General features: G+C 40.1%; 1 protein-coding gene across 1 annotated transcript; it reads right to left on the bottom strand.

Moving 5' to 3' along the window:
- Nucleotides 1–4,051: 4,051 nt before the first annotated feature.
- Nucleotides 4,052–13,240, bottom strand: LOC110054732 (uncharacterized). Its single transcript, XM_089277839.1, has 7 exons — nucleotides 12,720–13,240; nucleotides 10,742–11,048; nucleotides 10,237–10,361; nucleotides 9,334–9,436; nucleotides 8,232–8,351; nucleotides 6,454–6,554; nucleotides 4,052–5,746 (listed from the first exon to the last, which is right to left on the bottom strand). The coding sequence occupies exons 1-7, from the start codon at nucleotides 13,116–13,118 to the stop codon at nucleotides 5,585–5,587; spliced, it is 1,317 nt and encodes a 438-aa protein (XP_089133965.1). The 5' UTR covers nucleotides 13,119–13,240; the 3' UTR covers nucleotides 4,052–5,584.
- Between the last annotated feature and the right edge of the window lie 1,608 nt (nucleotides 13,241–14,848).

Below are 14,848 nucleotides of genomic sequence, written 5' to 3'. Positions count from 1 at the left end.
AGCGCGAAAAACAGCGCGCAAAAAAAAGAAAGCGTGGCGAGAGGAAGCGAAAGAACGCCTGTGGGCAAACTTAACAAAAGGTCGTTCCGGTATACCCGCTGATTGGTCAATTTTGACAGATTTTGTCAGCACCTGAGCATTACTTACGAGGATGAGATATGCGATATGGCGGCGGTCAGAGGCCTTTGAAGTTACAAATCTGTGATAAACAACACGCTACAAAAATTAAGATTCTCCCCAAGTGGAGTACCTTCGCGAAGAACAGAAGGGTTGTATGAAAAATATGGTCAATGGGAGATGTCTTTGCAATTTTTTCCACCGGTTTTGGAAAGAGTTTAATCTTTTAACTCTGTACACGAGGAATGTCTTCGATGAATTGAAAAGACGGCGCCGCCTCCACGATCATGATGGTTTGTCTAGCTCTCGTGGCCATAATGAAAGACCAAGTTGAACAGTTGAACAAAATCTGAGTTGAGCAACGGCAATAGATATTGACGAAGAAACCGTTAAGAACCTGAAAGTGCGAGAGTGTAAATACGGTTCGTGACAGCTGTAGATCTCTGTACATTTGCCGTTCTGTTATTATCTTGACCTTTCGCTTCGTAGAGTTTGACACCTCTCTGATTTGCCATGCGGTGTTTACACTTTGTTAAAGCTCATTTCTATTGCAATATACGTTTTTAAGTCTCTAAGCATTGGCTTTTGAGGGGCAAAGTTTGAAATATTCCGTGAACATGTTTCAAATTAAGGTTGACGACTGAAAACCACAAGCCGGCGGTCATGTTACGGGTCCCTGTAGGCGGTCTATAAATAGGCGGAAGGACCTTTGCCAACAGGCGTTCTTTCGCTTCATCTCACCGCGCTTTTGTTTATTTTTTCACGCGCTGCGCCCCAACTAACTAAATGCCTGGAAGAGGCTAGTTCGAAATATAACACAGGCGGCCCAGACGTTGAATACGATTACTACGTGACATTATGCCGTTGGCGATTGCGTTACAATTTTAGCCGTTTATAAGACAATGTATGAGAATGCTTAATTACTCTAAATGCTACGTGTAGAAAATAATTTGAATAAAATGGCTTACCTTATGTTTGCATTGCTTTATTTTGATGTCTCTGGGTTCCTGGAGGTGGTTTAGAGCCATTTAGCCGAGTTTTACTTTGACTGTTACTTGTCGTGAAAGTTCCAATTTAATTGTGTGACAGTTTATCCTATTTTTAAGTTGCGTGATTCAGGGAATTTAGGAATAATAGAAATCGGAAGCACGTGCCTGACAGTCTCAATTAGTTCAGTCGATGATTACCAGTTAATTAGCACCAGATTGTAAACGCGTTTCATCTTATCGACAAAACATGTAAGATTGCGTGTCAGGTAATATTCCGTGATCAAAGAAACTGTTTAGAAAAGATTGTAAGCCAATCAAATTAGGTTTCGCTAAGTTTTTAAGGAGTGCCGTGTGTTGAGTCTTTTTAGTACAAGTACACAGTCAGAGCGAGAGAGGAAAGCGAACCTTGTGATCTTAAAATAAACTTGTAAAGTTTGCGAAGAACGGCCTGTTGAGTCTTGGGATTCGCAACATACTACACGTTAGAAGAAAGAGAGACAGCCTGAGCTTTCCACCCTTGTCTCCTTCTTATAACGTGTAGTACAAGTTGACGCAAAACCCACCAAATCGCTCAAATTCACCATTTTGAGCCGCAGAAACGACAATACACAACAAGTGAGGTTTAACATAGACACTACTCGATATCAGTTTACGATATTAATATTAAGACTCTTTAATATTCCCATACATTTCTTTATATTTCGAACATACAAACAGACAGGCCGCTTGTATGGGTTCCCTGTGAATTAGCTTGTCCACATTTTTTCTTGGTAGAAATTAAGTGAGCGCGCGAGCAGTGGCGAAGCGAACTAATTTTCCACTCCCGCTAATTCAATAATCACTCACGGCTTTTTTACTTCGCTCCCGCTTCTCTCCTCGATGATCTTAGGGAAAATAAAAGGCCTTAAGATTAGTTCTGGTGTTCTACTCGGGAGCACTAACATAGCATCGAAATAAATGTTAATATTGCTTACATTTTTTCTTCTGACACATAAAAGCAGTGAGGGCAGCCTCCATTTGAATGGTACCACCATGCCAACTTTTTATTTGCCAGGGAATAAAATGAGCTGTGCTGTTGTTTTCCAAGTACTGTCGAACCTCTGTTAAGCGGCCACTCTCGGGGACGAGACAACTGACCGCTTAATAGAGGTGGCCGTTTAATAGAGGTTCACCCGAAAACAACGTTAGGCGTGGTCCATTTTTCAGTTTATCAAATATAAGTACAAACAAATGCAAGTGGAGAAAAAGTAGAACATTGATGGTTATAATACGGTCCATAACGTTAACAAAAGCCAAAAACAATTACGCGTACAGACGCGACGAGTCTGTGAACTGGCTCGTGTGCTGTACAAACAAACTAAAACGCTTCGAGACTTTGTTTTGTAATTGTTTAATTAATAAATACTGCTGAAAATGTTTTTTTTCAGTATTCCACATTGTCATTCTTTTACCTTCATCTGGCTAAAAACGTCCAACTTCAAATCTTCCTGGCCGTTTAATAGAGGCATAAAACAAAACAATATCACCCTTGGGACGGCAAGAAGCTGGCCACGACCGTTTAATAGAGGTGGCCGTTGAACAGAGGTTTTTATAACACTGTATAGGTGACAATTTTTCCGGGACTTTGGCCGCTGACCGCCAAATAAAGGTTGGGCGCTTAATAGGGGGCCGCTTAATAGGTATAGAGATTCGGCTGTAGTGTCGCGCGCCGTAGCCTTAGATTTCGTCCGGAATCACTCACTATCCTGTCGGATGCCAAATGCAACAACTTCAGGTTTCGCATCGTTCCGTAGAGTGGTTTCGTTCAGGGCGTCGAGCGTTCCGTCGCCGCTGCCTGAAAACGCGCGGGATAGGGGAACGAGATTGATGACATTGTAAGGTCACCGAAAAGACAATTTAGCGCCTGGTTAGTCAACAATTACTCAACCATGAAAAATCGGTGGAAATTTTTCCGAATTAGTAGAGCTTGCAGGTAGTTCTTCCTTCTTCTCCCCTCCCCTTCCCATTTTTCGCTGTCAAAGTAATTTTTTTTGTTAGCGTGCGGTGAATTATACGTGTCTAACCAGCCATACGGAATCTGGGTTGCAAGTAGGGGGTAGACCGCTTCCAACAATTTGGTACTGTAATTTGTTTCCAGATAATTTAAAAAAAAAAAGAAAAAAAAAAAAAAAACCCAGAAAACAAGGAGACCGGACTCATTTCATTCTTGCATAAAATTTCGAAAAGCTTTGATACTTAAAGGAGGTCGCTCCAAAAAGCTTACTTTTTTGTCTTCGCCTATAGCAAGTAAACATTCAGCTTTTCCACTCAACGAAGTTTCAGCCTCTGAAGTGCCCACTATCCTGAAGAAATTCGTCTCGAAAGCAGCGACTTCGGAGGCCACCATTTTGAAACTGTCTTGGCAGCCTGGCCGTGTTTATGTGACGTCATTCCGTCCGACTCGAAATTGGCGAGGAGAAAAACCTGCAACTGACTTGGCATCCTTCTCAAGGTCAGCAAAATCTATTTTTCCAAGCGATTAGCCACTACACTAACTTCAATTCTATCTTTTCGGAGTTTGGAGCATGTTTGGCTCAAAGTAATATGGCTTAAGAGCAGACAAAACCGACAGTGGTAGTTCAAAGGTCTGTCGGAAGCTATTTAAACAAATCTCTCGGACGGAACGACGTCACGAAAACGCGGCCTGGCTGCTGAGAAGTGTTCAAAATGGCGGCAACGATGTTCGAACTTTGGGCTTCTTTGGAGACGAATTTTTCTAAAGAAAACCTGCACTTTAAAGGCTGAAACTTCGGTAAGTGGCTAAACTTAGTGCAATATTTTTATTACTAGCGTTGAAAAAAAAAAAAACGTTTTTTGGAGTGACCTTCTCCTTTAAATAATGATTCGAAATACCCCCCAGGGTCTTTTACCACATTGTATACAGTAAGTAACCGAGAAGAGATGGATTTGATTGACACGCGGCATGTTATTTTTTTCTAAACCTTTATATGAATTTTACAAGATCAATGTTACAAGGGCCACTAGACCACAGGCTGTCTCTACAAAAATCGTCTTACGAGCTGCTCTCTTAAAATAAAAACTTTTAAGTTTTATATATGGAAGGACCATGTAAAAACCCACAAAAATCTGTATTATTGTTTTAGTCTGGTGCTTGTCGACAAGCTATTCTTGGAGAAAACTTTATTACTTATAGAAAATTCTACGAGATATCTTCTTCATCAGTAAACTCTTACGGTGTATATGCATGGAGTTTATTCTATGGGATAAATAAAAAATTCATAGAAAGAATTGAAGCTTAAAAACACACACAAAAAATGAAAAACCATCCATATAATGACCAGTTATACATCGGGCGCGTCTTTATATCAACATACTTAATATATACTTTACAATTATTCCACGTGTGCGCGTTGGATATGAGTCGGCTATAATCGTATAATATCCGACAAGCGCGAGTGGAATGACTGTTTTATTAAAAACGCGCCAAAATATAGAAAACTAAAACAAAGCAAAGATAAAAATGCACCCCTCCCCCCAAATTACGCGTAAGATACCATATTTGTAGAGCATGGTATAATGGCTCATATAGCCTGATGGCTAAGCCAATGAAAACTCTTGAATTGCATTATCCAATGATCCATTTCTTAATGACAGAATTTATCCCATTCCAAGCTATCACTGAGAGAATGGGGTCATACCAAGGTATAGCCTTTTAGTTCTTTACACAAAGCCCTCAAAAATGTTCTAAATAGTCACAGAGGGTTTAACATTTCGGCCAATCAGGTGCAACAGCAGAACAAATCGGGACCTTTACAGCCACTGCCTGCTTTGCCCGATGACTGGGTTGATAAACGTTAAGGCTTTCACCTTCCACTACTCGAATTTCTTTTCAAAATATTAAAAGAGTAACGCAGCATTACAACCAGCTGGAGGACACGGTTTCAAATTCTCCCAATTACTGTAGTGGGTATTTCGGCAAGTTGCGAGAAACTATATGTTCATCAGCGGTGTAAACTTGCAACATAAAACATAAGACAAACCAGTACGTGTTTCTAAATTTCTCATATTTTTTTTATAAAAGTGTAATAAACGGTTTTAGCTTTTTATATGCTTTTAAAATCTAGATATCTGTACAAGCGCTAAAGGATATTCCTGTTTATACTACGATAAAACATGTTTGCATTTAGCCATTTCTAAGACCTTACGCACTATCTAACCTGTACAATAACATGTACCATCATACTCGTTCATTACAGATGGCTTGTCTAAAATTTGCATTTCTGCTCCAGCGCAATATCAGCGACCACATTAAAACGGACCTGAAGTATTGTGCTGTGTGCCTTACAAGTGACGATAATGATAACGACGATGGCGATGACTACAACGACGTTGACGTCGTTGACGCCGTTGATGCTGCCGCTGATCATACTGATGACGTTTTACAGCAGAGGACCTGCTACAGAATCACATGGGGAGTATCATTGATCTTGTCTCGGTACCTCCACCAGGGGAGGGAAGGGATTTCGTCCCGTGTTAAGGGTCCGCGACTGAAGGTAACTCGTGTCTTTCACTTCCTCGTCGGAAGTCATGGCGTCTTCAGTTTCTCTAACGTCCTGGTAGAACTGTGATGTGTCTGAAGTCTGTAACAGGGAAAAGAGAAAATCGAGTAATCACTGGACAGAATATTCTCACGCTGTTTATAAGGGAAGCTTTGGTTACAATAAGGGTTTATTTCACCCGCTCGGTTTGGGATCGTAGGCTTCGAACGACCAATCATAAAACAGCCATCTCACTACTTTTGTTGCTGGAAATGTTGAGGTTAACTTGTAATGGACTGGGGGTACATTATTTCTGTCACACACCTCCAGTAAATTGGACATTAGCACACAACCCTCAAAAGGTCTCCTAGAGTATTTTTATTGTTTAATTTTTCTCCATATTTTTAATTATGAAGTAATATTTTTTTATATCCCAAAGGTTGATAAGGCTCCTACCCTCTTAGGCGCTTGTTATTAGCTTCTTAAATGTAGTTATTTTGTATAACCTGCTTTTTACTGATCCTTTTTGCCAAAAAATCCAAGGTGAGATGAAAAAATATTCGAGGGCAGGGGGGTGGGGGGAAATCTACATGTATAAGGCTATGGCACCTGATGGACTAGCATCCTAACCAAGGAGGGTTGTGGCAGAACTTCTGTTCTAGTTACTTCGTGCCACAGAAACAAAAGCTAAACACGCGACTGAGGCGGCCACGGAAAACCACCAGACGATTCTCTTTGACAAGCCTGACTGTGTATCTTACACTCGATAATGTCTTGGAAGAAAGAAGCTGCGGAAAGTATTAGCTTACCTCTTGCACACGATCACTAAGTAATGGTCTACGAAGCACATTTGCAAGATTCTCTGGCTCCATATTTGAAATTGTCAAGCCAACAAACACAAGAACTATACCTAGAGAGTATAAATAAGATCAAAGGTTAAAACCCTACATGCCCTTTGGTGCTTGGCCCAGAGGCAGGAATAGACCAATTTCGATATATCAAAGTTCAGCCTTAAACAATAGACCTCAGTATGAGGCTCTGGGGAATAACTACAAACTTTGTGGGGTTTATTCCCCAGTGCCTCGTGCTGGGGTATATTGTGTTAGGCTGAATTTTAATATGTCGAAATTGGTCTGTTGTGCCGTGTAAGACTGTACACATGACCAGCCATCTACATTACGTGACTTGGAATCTATTATAAGAATCTGGTTCAGTGTTGTATGTCAGACCATGTGATAATACCCTTGGGAATTTTCGCTTTCAAATTTTATAACGAGTTTATATGAATAAATATTATTTAAACGGATAATATCAAGTGGTCTGAAATGGGAAAACAAACCGCCCAAGCTAAAAAGGTCTATTTAGTGCCATTTGCCCTTTCAAGGTAAAGCCCACATGTACGTTTATAACTGGCTTAGCCCAGTTGCATAAATTGTGCCATTCATGACTATCATAGTCTGGGTATGACCAGACCATATTGGGTACTTAAGTCGGCTGGAATTTCCTATTTACTTGTAAATGTCTGGTTTGGTATTCAGTGTCGTTTGTCCTTTCAAAGTGAACACTATAAGTACTATGACTGGCTTAGTCCAGTTATACATGTAGTACTTGTACCATCCACTACTGCAAACATGGCCAGACCATAGTGGGCTACAATTTACTATTAAAATCTTGTTTGGTATTTAGTGCCATTTGTTGTTTCAAAGTAAACCCACATACACTTCAACTAGCCTGGAATTGTGCATGCTTGACTATGCATGACCAGACCACCGTAGCTGTTGAGCCCAGGGGATGGGGGAGGAGAATCCCATATGAAAAGGTCGGGGATGCTTGTTGTCTCACTTAAGGGTGTAAATCAAGGTTTTTGGACTCATTTAGCATGTTGTTAACAAATTGCCACTATTTTTAGCTGTCAAAGTATCTTTTGGAGTGCACTCAAAGAAATAACAATGAAAAAAGTGCTACAGTTCCCATTTTTAGCCTTGATTTCCTCTGCTTTCTTGAATCCAGTCTACTTGGTAATCGAGCCTATCCCATTTTAAGTGATATCTTTTAGGGATCAAATAAAGCTCCAGCCACGCCCAGATTGGACTCTTTTAGGGGTTTAATTCAAATTTCCTCAGGAGCATCCCAGACGTTTTCATATGGGAGGCCCTGTCCCTCTCCCCTCTGTGGCACTGCTAAGAGGGCTGGGATTTGCTACTGGAATCTGTTTTGGTACTCACTGTCATTTGTACTTCAAAAGTCAGCCAGGCATATGCATAGATTTGTCTTTTTTCTTTTTTTTTTGGGGGGGGGGGGAGGGGTGTTCAAGTGTAAAACTTCCATGATGGGATAGATATAAAGCTTTTTTGTAAGAAAGTTAAGGTTTTGGGTGTTGTACATGTATTGATTAATTGTATTCGATTCTTTTACTTAAGGGGTTTCATTTGGCTTTGTAAAACATCCTCCTAGACCCCTAGCAGCTGGTCAGCCCCTTGCAAGACATTTTTGGCAGTTTTATGTTTAGCCTGTAGAAATCGGTCTCATTAATCAGTGCTTGATGTAATGCATTAAAAGTAGTTTATGTAAACTGTGCGGTACTTACCAACAACCTCAATAGTGACGTACAAAACATTCAGCATCTCAAATTTTCTGACAAACATCCAGTCTTCAAACCAGGCTACTAATGGAACAAGGCATAGCACTCGGTTGGTCACCAGTGCACCTATAAAATAAATCAACACCAGACAGAGAGTTGTAAGGGATAGAGGTAAAGTGAGCAGCTGTACAGTACAATGGCAAGCTGATTGGTAAATAAGAGAGAGACCCTGGACTTAAGTATGTCTGTTGAAAAAACAGCATATATACAAATGACATGCACTGTCCAGTTTTATGCACTATACATGTACAATGTATATGCACCTTCCTGTCTGAGCTAAACATGGGCCTGCTGTTAGCCAATCGATTGTACCCTGATAAGATGACAAACTGTCGTGAGCTTTCTGAGCCTTCAGTGTAGTATTAATGCAAAACCAAAACAAAAGTGAATTACCTTCCACACCAACAATTGCAAAATATGTCCAATTAAAATATAACAAGTGTACATGCAATTACGCCTAAGCAAGGTTTTGACTTAATTACTAAACAAACAATAGCCTCCATTGGGCCCAAAAATACATGTATGCAAGGGATTTTGTGTACAGACATTATCAGTTCTGAGAAGCAAAACGTTTCCTGAGAGCATAGGTCAAGGAGAGCTGTCAGCTTTGAGGAACAGAACATGTACTGTATTGTCCAAGGACACATATCTGAGCACATGTTTGCACCACATGGAGGCTACTGTATTGTGTTCATTATCCTTCAAATATTTTTTGCAACATGGCAGTGTGGAAATTGGGGAATATCACTTGGATATTCCCCTGTTTTAGCTGGGGTACAATGTACATGTATATTTAGTCATGTGATTCATTTAGACCAATTGCGTGTGAGAAAAATATTTGATGAATTACAAGCATTGTCAGTATTAGGAGTAGCATTATTTTCTCCAATACACTGTACTGGTGTACAATATACTTCAACACATTACAGAAAATAATATATCCCCCCCCCCCCCAAAAAAAAAGTGACAATACATTACCTGTATACATGTATGTGTTGAATAATATAAGAGATCAAAAAAATAATTGTTTTTTAAAAACAACACTCACCAACTTCCTTGTACATGTAATCTACAATAACAGCCGCCAGCCAACCAGAAATTATTGTGAGAAATATTATGGAGAGAACTGCTGCACCATCACTCCAGTTTATCTTAAAGAAAGTACATGTGAAACAATGTTATTTGAACTTGCATCTACTCATAAACGTTAATACAGTGGTTCCATTGTTGAAGATAAAAAAGCCCAACATATTATAATAAAAGAAGTACAAGATCTGTCATAAAAGATAAAGATGTATACCATGCCATAGAAACTACAGCCAATCAGAATACAGGAAAGCCACTGTACTTTGAATGGCATTACACCCAAACTTCCAATCATGCGCTGCATGCGCCACGCGTATGTCGCATTGATTGCGTTGGCCACTGTATTTTCTATGGCATGGTATACGTGTAAAACAGTTATGCACTGTTCCGTCCTGGTTTGGGCTTGTGTGTGTACCAAGAAACTGCAGGTGACTCGTGGAATATCCCATGGTATACCAATAGAAAGCATTGCATAACTAGCATGTGTACATGTTACCAAACTAGTGAGGGATCCATATTGGAGTAGCATTGCTTAAAGTCTTAATTTCAAGGTTATCGACTGACCTGCTGGCAACAACCTTCAACTTGCAAAACACAGTAAGAGATCAATGTTCCCCAGTATGGACTGAACAAGGTACTTCAATAAAATACAGCACTGCACACCACAGTGCAAGTTAAACAAAACGACATTGGTGTTTTTCAGGCCACTTTCATGACAATGAAGTGAAATTGTCAGTTGAGCTTAAAGGAAAAATGATTTCTGTTTTCTTTTGTCCAATCTTCTGAAAAAAAGTAATTTGCGAGAATTACGTTCCTGAGAAAGCCACAAATTACAATTATTACCACATACACTGTACAACTGTACCTGATCAATTTCCTCAAATCGCTGCAGTATTAGAAACAGGAGAAGGGCAAAGCATCCACCAAATATATTGTTTCCAACACCACCACTGACATAATGAATGTTCCCTCGGTTAGAACGCCAAAATACTGCGAAGAAATGAAAACTCATTAATGCAACATTGGGTAAAGCTAGGTAATAATGAAACTTTAGATCAAATATTATTTTACATGAATTAAATCTAAACTTACATGTAGAGGGCTATGCAATAAAGTTTCACTCAGCATGAATGGATTCAAGGAAAAACCATATTTTCAATCATTAAGTATCATATAATATCGTCATGATGTTTTTAAGTGCCCACAGGGTGATCTTTTATACTTTCTTCACTTGAATCTACACATCGTTCAAAGGATGATCAGATGCAGATGCTTATACATGTACAGGGTAGGCAGGAAAAACATGTGTGACAAGCCTCAAGACCATCTTTGTCATATGAAGGAGGCTGCTGTGGACTATGGTAACTTACTTGAACTAATAGACCACATCAACGATCCACCAATGAGAGCCAGCAAAGCTGTTGCTAGCTCTGTAGCTGTGAACGGAGTACAATATTGTTTCCTTACAGTGGCATCTGTTACATTAGTAGTGTTCATAATTCTTTTGCTGACTTCCATCACTGAAGTTTCATTTGTATCAGGTGTTGGTACATCTTTATAACCACAGTGACCCTCACTTTCTGCTGCTAAGCCAATGCCTGAAACAGAGACAAGGATGATACCCACACAGCCAACAGCAATTGCAGCAAACTTGCTTGTGGGTACTGGATAACCAGTCTGTAGGACGAAAAAAAGCAGGCGTCAACTACAAGCCCAGGCTGTGCTCTAGAAGTGCCTGGGTGCCACAGGCAATTAACTTTTTGGGGGGCGACTGGGAAAACTTACTTTTTCATATAAGCTTGGGTGCTGGGCACTCAGGATTTCATGGTTAGAAACCTTTGGGCTCCTTACAATATATCTCAGACTACTGAGCCTTGAAGCCATTAAGTTACAGTGTATGTTAAAAGTTTTTGTTGAATCATGAGCAACTCAGAACCGTCAGTGGAACCTCTCCTTACGACCATGCTAGCTAATAATATGAACACTAAGGCTGGGTTGTTCAAAGCCTGATTAAACTAACCCAGGATTAGCGAGAATTTTGATTTCAGTTTTGCAACTTTTCGGTTCAGTTTTCTGTTTAGGTTGTTTGTCTTTCAGTTTTGAGTTTGATTCATCTTAAACTACACAACCAGAAAGATATTTCTATACAAAAAAAAAAAAAACTTCTTTTAACTTTAAATCCTGGGTTAGCGCTAACCGGCTTTTGAACAACCTGGGCCAGGTTATTAACACCCATTTTAACCTCTATGATACCGCTACAAGTTACAGACAAAACTAAAAGGTGGTTGCATTGAAAGGGTTTTACTGTATAGATAGTGATATAATTTGTGTGGTCTTATTCTAGGACAGGGGTGAATAGGGGTATGCAAATCTGCTGATCTGTGCCTTTTTTTCGCCAAATCTGTCAATCCGGCAATATTTTTGTTCAAATCAGAAACCACAACCACATCTGGAAACAGAAGTGTAATAGTTCAAAAGTTAACTGGTAAATGTGAATGCCATTGTTTGTGTCTCACAAATAGTAAAGAAGGCAACATGCTTGATGACTATAACACAGTACAATTCCACTAACAGTTTAAATGAGCTTCATTCGAAAACAAAAATAATTTGGATGAACTCATTAACATACCGACCAAGGCTGAAGAAAGATCTATGATCCAAATTTCGTTTAGGACCCAAGATCCGAACTTGAGGAAAGGCGCGATCCGGAATCCGCGCCAAAATTCATAGCTGATCCACGATCCACTGTGTTTTCAAAATCTGTGAATCCGTTCGATTTACTGCAAAAATCCACGATCCATACGCTTTTTAAGGCCAAATCTGTCGATTCGAAAACCTATTCACCCCCTTCTTCTAGGTTATTTTACTCCAAATGGGAAGATGTTAGTTTGTGTTGAGAACTGGATGAGTTCTCATAATCAATCACTAGAAACAATTTTGATTGGTCAGTGCAAAATGTGGACCGGGGACTGCAGACTGCGGACTACAGACCAAGGATAAAATGCTGACTGAGGGTAAAATGAAGACTGCACTGAGATGAAGGGTAAAAATGCAGACAGACCACAGTGTATCTACATTTCAAACTGCATTGTGTTACCATTTCCATCATTGAGAGCTAACCATAAACAGGCTAACCCGAGCATTATTGGGGTTAACCTGAGTGATGTTCAGGCTTACAGGAGTGATGTTCAGGCCAACTAGAACGCTATTCAGTAGTCCCAGTTATTTCAACTTCCGGTTTTTGTAACAAAAGTGACAGCTTAATATTGACAATATTACATCGTCAGCAAGGATTCAAACTGTATCAACAGCCTACCAAAACAGAAAAAAAAGTGACAAACTACTCACCCTAAGAAAAGGCAATCGCTCTAACAAAATAGACAGCCATGGAGCGGCCGCCATGAATACACCACCGGTTGAAGGATTTAACACTTTCAGTCCATACATAAATAACATGTATGGAGCAGCAAGCTGTACAAAACCCATCACAGCAAACCTCCAGTAATTTTTTGCAGTTCTGAAGTTGTTGCGGAATATTTCCTTGCCTTCGCTGTCTCTACTAGAAAGGAAAACCATAAAAACAAAATACAGTGCCACAGTCCCTGGTGTTCGAAGAAGAAATACGAGGCTCGGTGATTTGTAAGAATGAACCGCAAAGTGAATCGCCACAGAGAAAGTTCCTCTGATTATTCCGAGGAAAATGAATGCTGAAAGACTTCCTGTGGTAAAATATCCTCTTGGAGCCATATTTTTAAACAGCTGAAAGACCTGTTAAGTGGTGTACGTTTTCGTCAATTTACTCTTTTGGTTGTTCTGCTTACTGAGCAGTTTCAACTTCTCATCTAAACGGCTCGCAAGGCCTCATGGACCTTACAAGTGTACTCATTCCCAGTTTCTTTTGCTATTGCTCGTTCTCGTCCCCTTTGCACAGTTCCGGTCAACAGCAAGATCCAAACATAAAGTTTTCGCCCGTCAAAAAAAACTCTGACATACACTGTACTTCTGAATGTGTAGTAACTATTTTAACGAATCCCTCACGGACCATGGTAATATGGAACGAGGCGCAATGCGTTGCATGCTGTTATCATATGCACTTTTCTGTTTCTTTAGCTTGGCAAGAGCCCGCCATTATCTGAACATGACTGTAAACAAATTAATCCTGTCCCAAATACTCAGCTTGTATCATCAAAAGGAGACATTGCAAAATTTTCAAGATGACTTCAGCAACACAACGCACACTATTTGACCTATTTGCCTCCCGAAAATAATTGTGGAACAGGGGCGGATCTACAGGGAGGGTACAGGGGGTGAGCACCCCCCTGAGATGAAGCCCTCTTCTTCATGTTAGCCCGTATTTGCTTCCAAAATTTGTTTACCACACCATTCAGTTACGCTATTCCTTAGTGCTACAACCCCCCCCGCCCTGTAAGAAAAATCCTGGATCTGCCCCTGTGGAAAACAAGTTAAATGATTTAACAAATAGAGAAGCCTGAGCCGCGAATTACACTGTGATAAAACACGACGGGCATTTGAGAACACGAGGGAAATGCTTCGTGATATAGAGGTAATGTGGCAAAAAACAATAAAACACGCTTTTTCTAAGTTTGATAATCTGATAAAACATAGTTTTTTGACCAATCATAGCGGAGAGCAGGGTTCTATTTATATTATAATGAATGATGAACAATTAGTGAGCTCCTGGCTTTATCGCAGAACAATATGATTTTTCAGTATCGGTTATAGATCAATTATTTGTTGTTTATATTTTTTTCAATCTTTGAATTACCTTGCTGGATCTCGTTGAGGGGAGATTCAGTTAGATCTAACGCCGATTGTTAGAACAAGGATGTCCAAGAAGAACCACAAGAACATTTCTGCTCTTGTGCATGAAATATTTGCAATCATATTTCCGTTTTTTTTCTGGGAAACCTTCTCTTGATAGGACAAAAAAGGGAGCAAGAAACTGTTGTATCAGTTGTATCGGTTCACTGGTCGACTCTCAAAATTAAGGGAAGGTACGATTTTTATTAAGGTGGGAGGGGGGGGGGGAAGGGGGTCGGGGTATTTTAGAAATTTTTTGCGAAAAAAGTCGTGGCCCTCCCACTTCCCAGAATGGATTAATGCATGACCCTTCACAAATACCTACACAAAAACATCTGACCCTCCCCCCACCTCCTCCAAGACAAAAATAACCGGAAGTGAAAATAACTGCAAGTCCAAGAGAAGTGCAAGTCCAGAGAAGTGGAAAGATGAAGACCTGGGGTGGTTCCCGAACCCAAAGGGCGAATATACTGAATTCTCAAATTGTATTCTGCCAAAATTCTACCTGTCCTTTTGGACCACTTGTCCCTACAAGGAACGCTTTGGCCGCTGTTTCGTGACTGAAAGAAATTGCCAGTGGGAAGTTCGCGAGGCTTTGAAAGCAATAAATCACAAGTTGGCCTTTGTGATTAAGCGATTGTTTGAGGAAAGTGAAC

This window comes from Orbicella faveolata, unplaced genomic scaffold (genome assembly GCF_042242905.1).
Source record: "Orbicella faveolata isolate gen_17 unplaced genomic scaffold, um_ofav_v1 contig_46, whole genome shotgun sequence".
NCBI classification, from domain to species: domain Eukaryota; kingdom Metazoa; phylum Cnidaria; class Anthozoa; order Scleractinia; family Merulinidae; genus Orbicella; species Orbicella faveolata.
This window is presented reverse-complemented; position numbering and strand designations above follow the sequence as displayed.

Bases quoted from the DNA above. Each gene is read 5' to 3' on its own strand.
- LOC110054732 (XM_089277839.1), bottom strand. From the start codon at position 13,118: ATGGCTCCAAGAGGATATTTTACCACAGGAAGTCTTTCAGCATTCATT. The intron at 9,437-10,236 runs GTACAGTTGTAC...ACTTTCTTTAAG, and splicing joins GATTTGAGGAAATTGATCAG to ATAAACTGGAGTGATGGTGC. The intron at 8,352-9,333 runs GTGAGTGTTGTT...TTTATTTTATAG, and splicing joins TTACATGTACAAGGAAGTTG to GTGCACTGGTGACCAACCGA.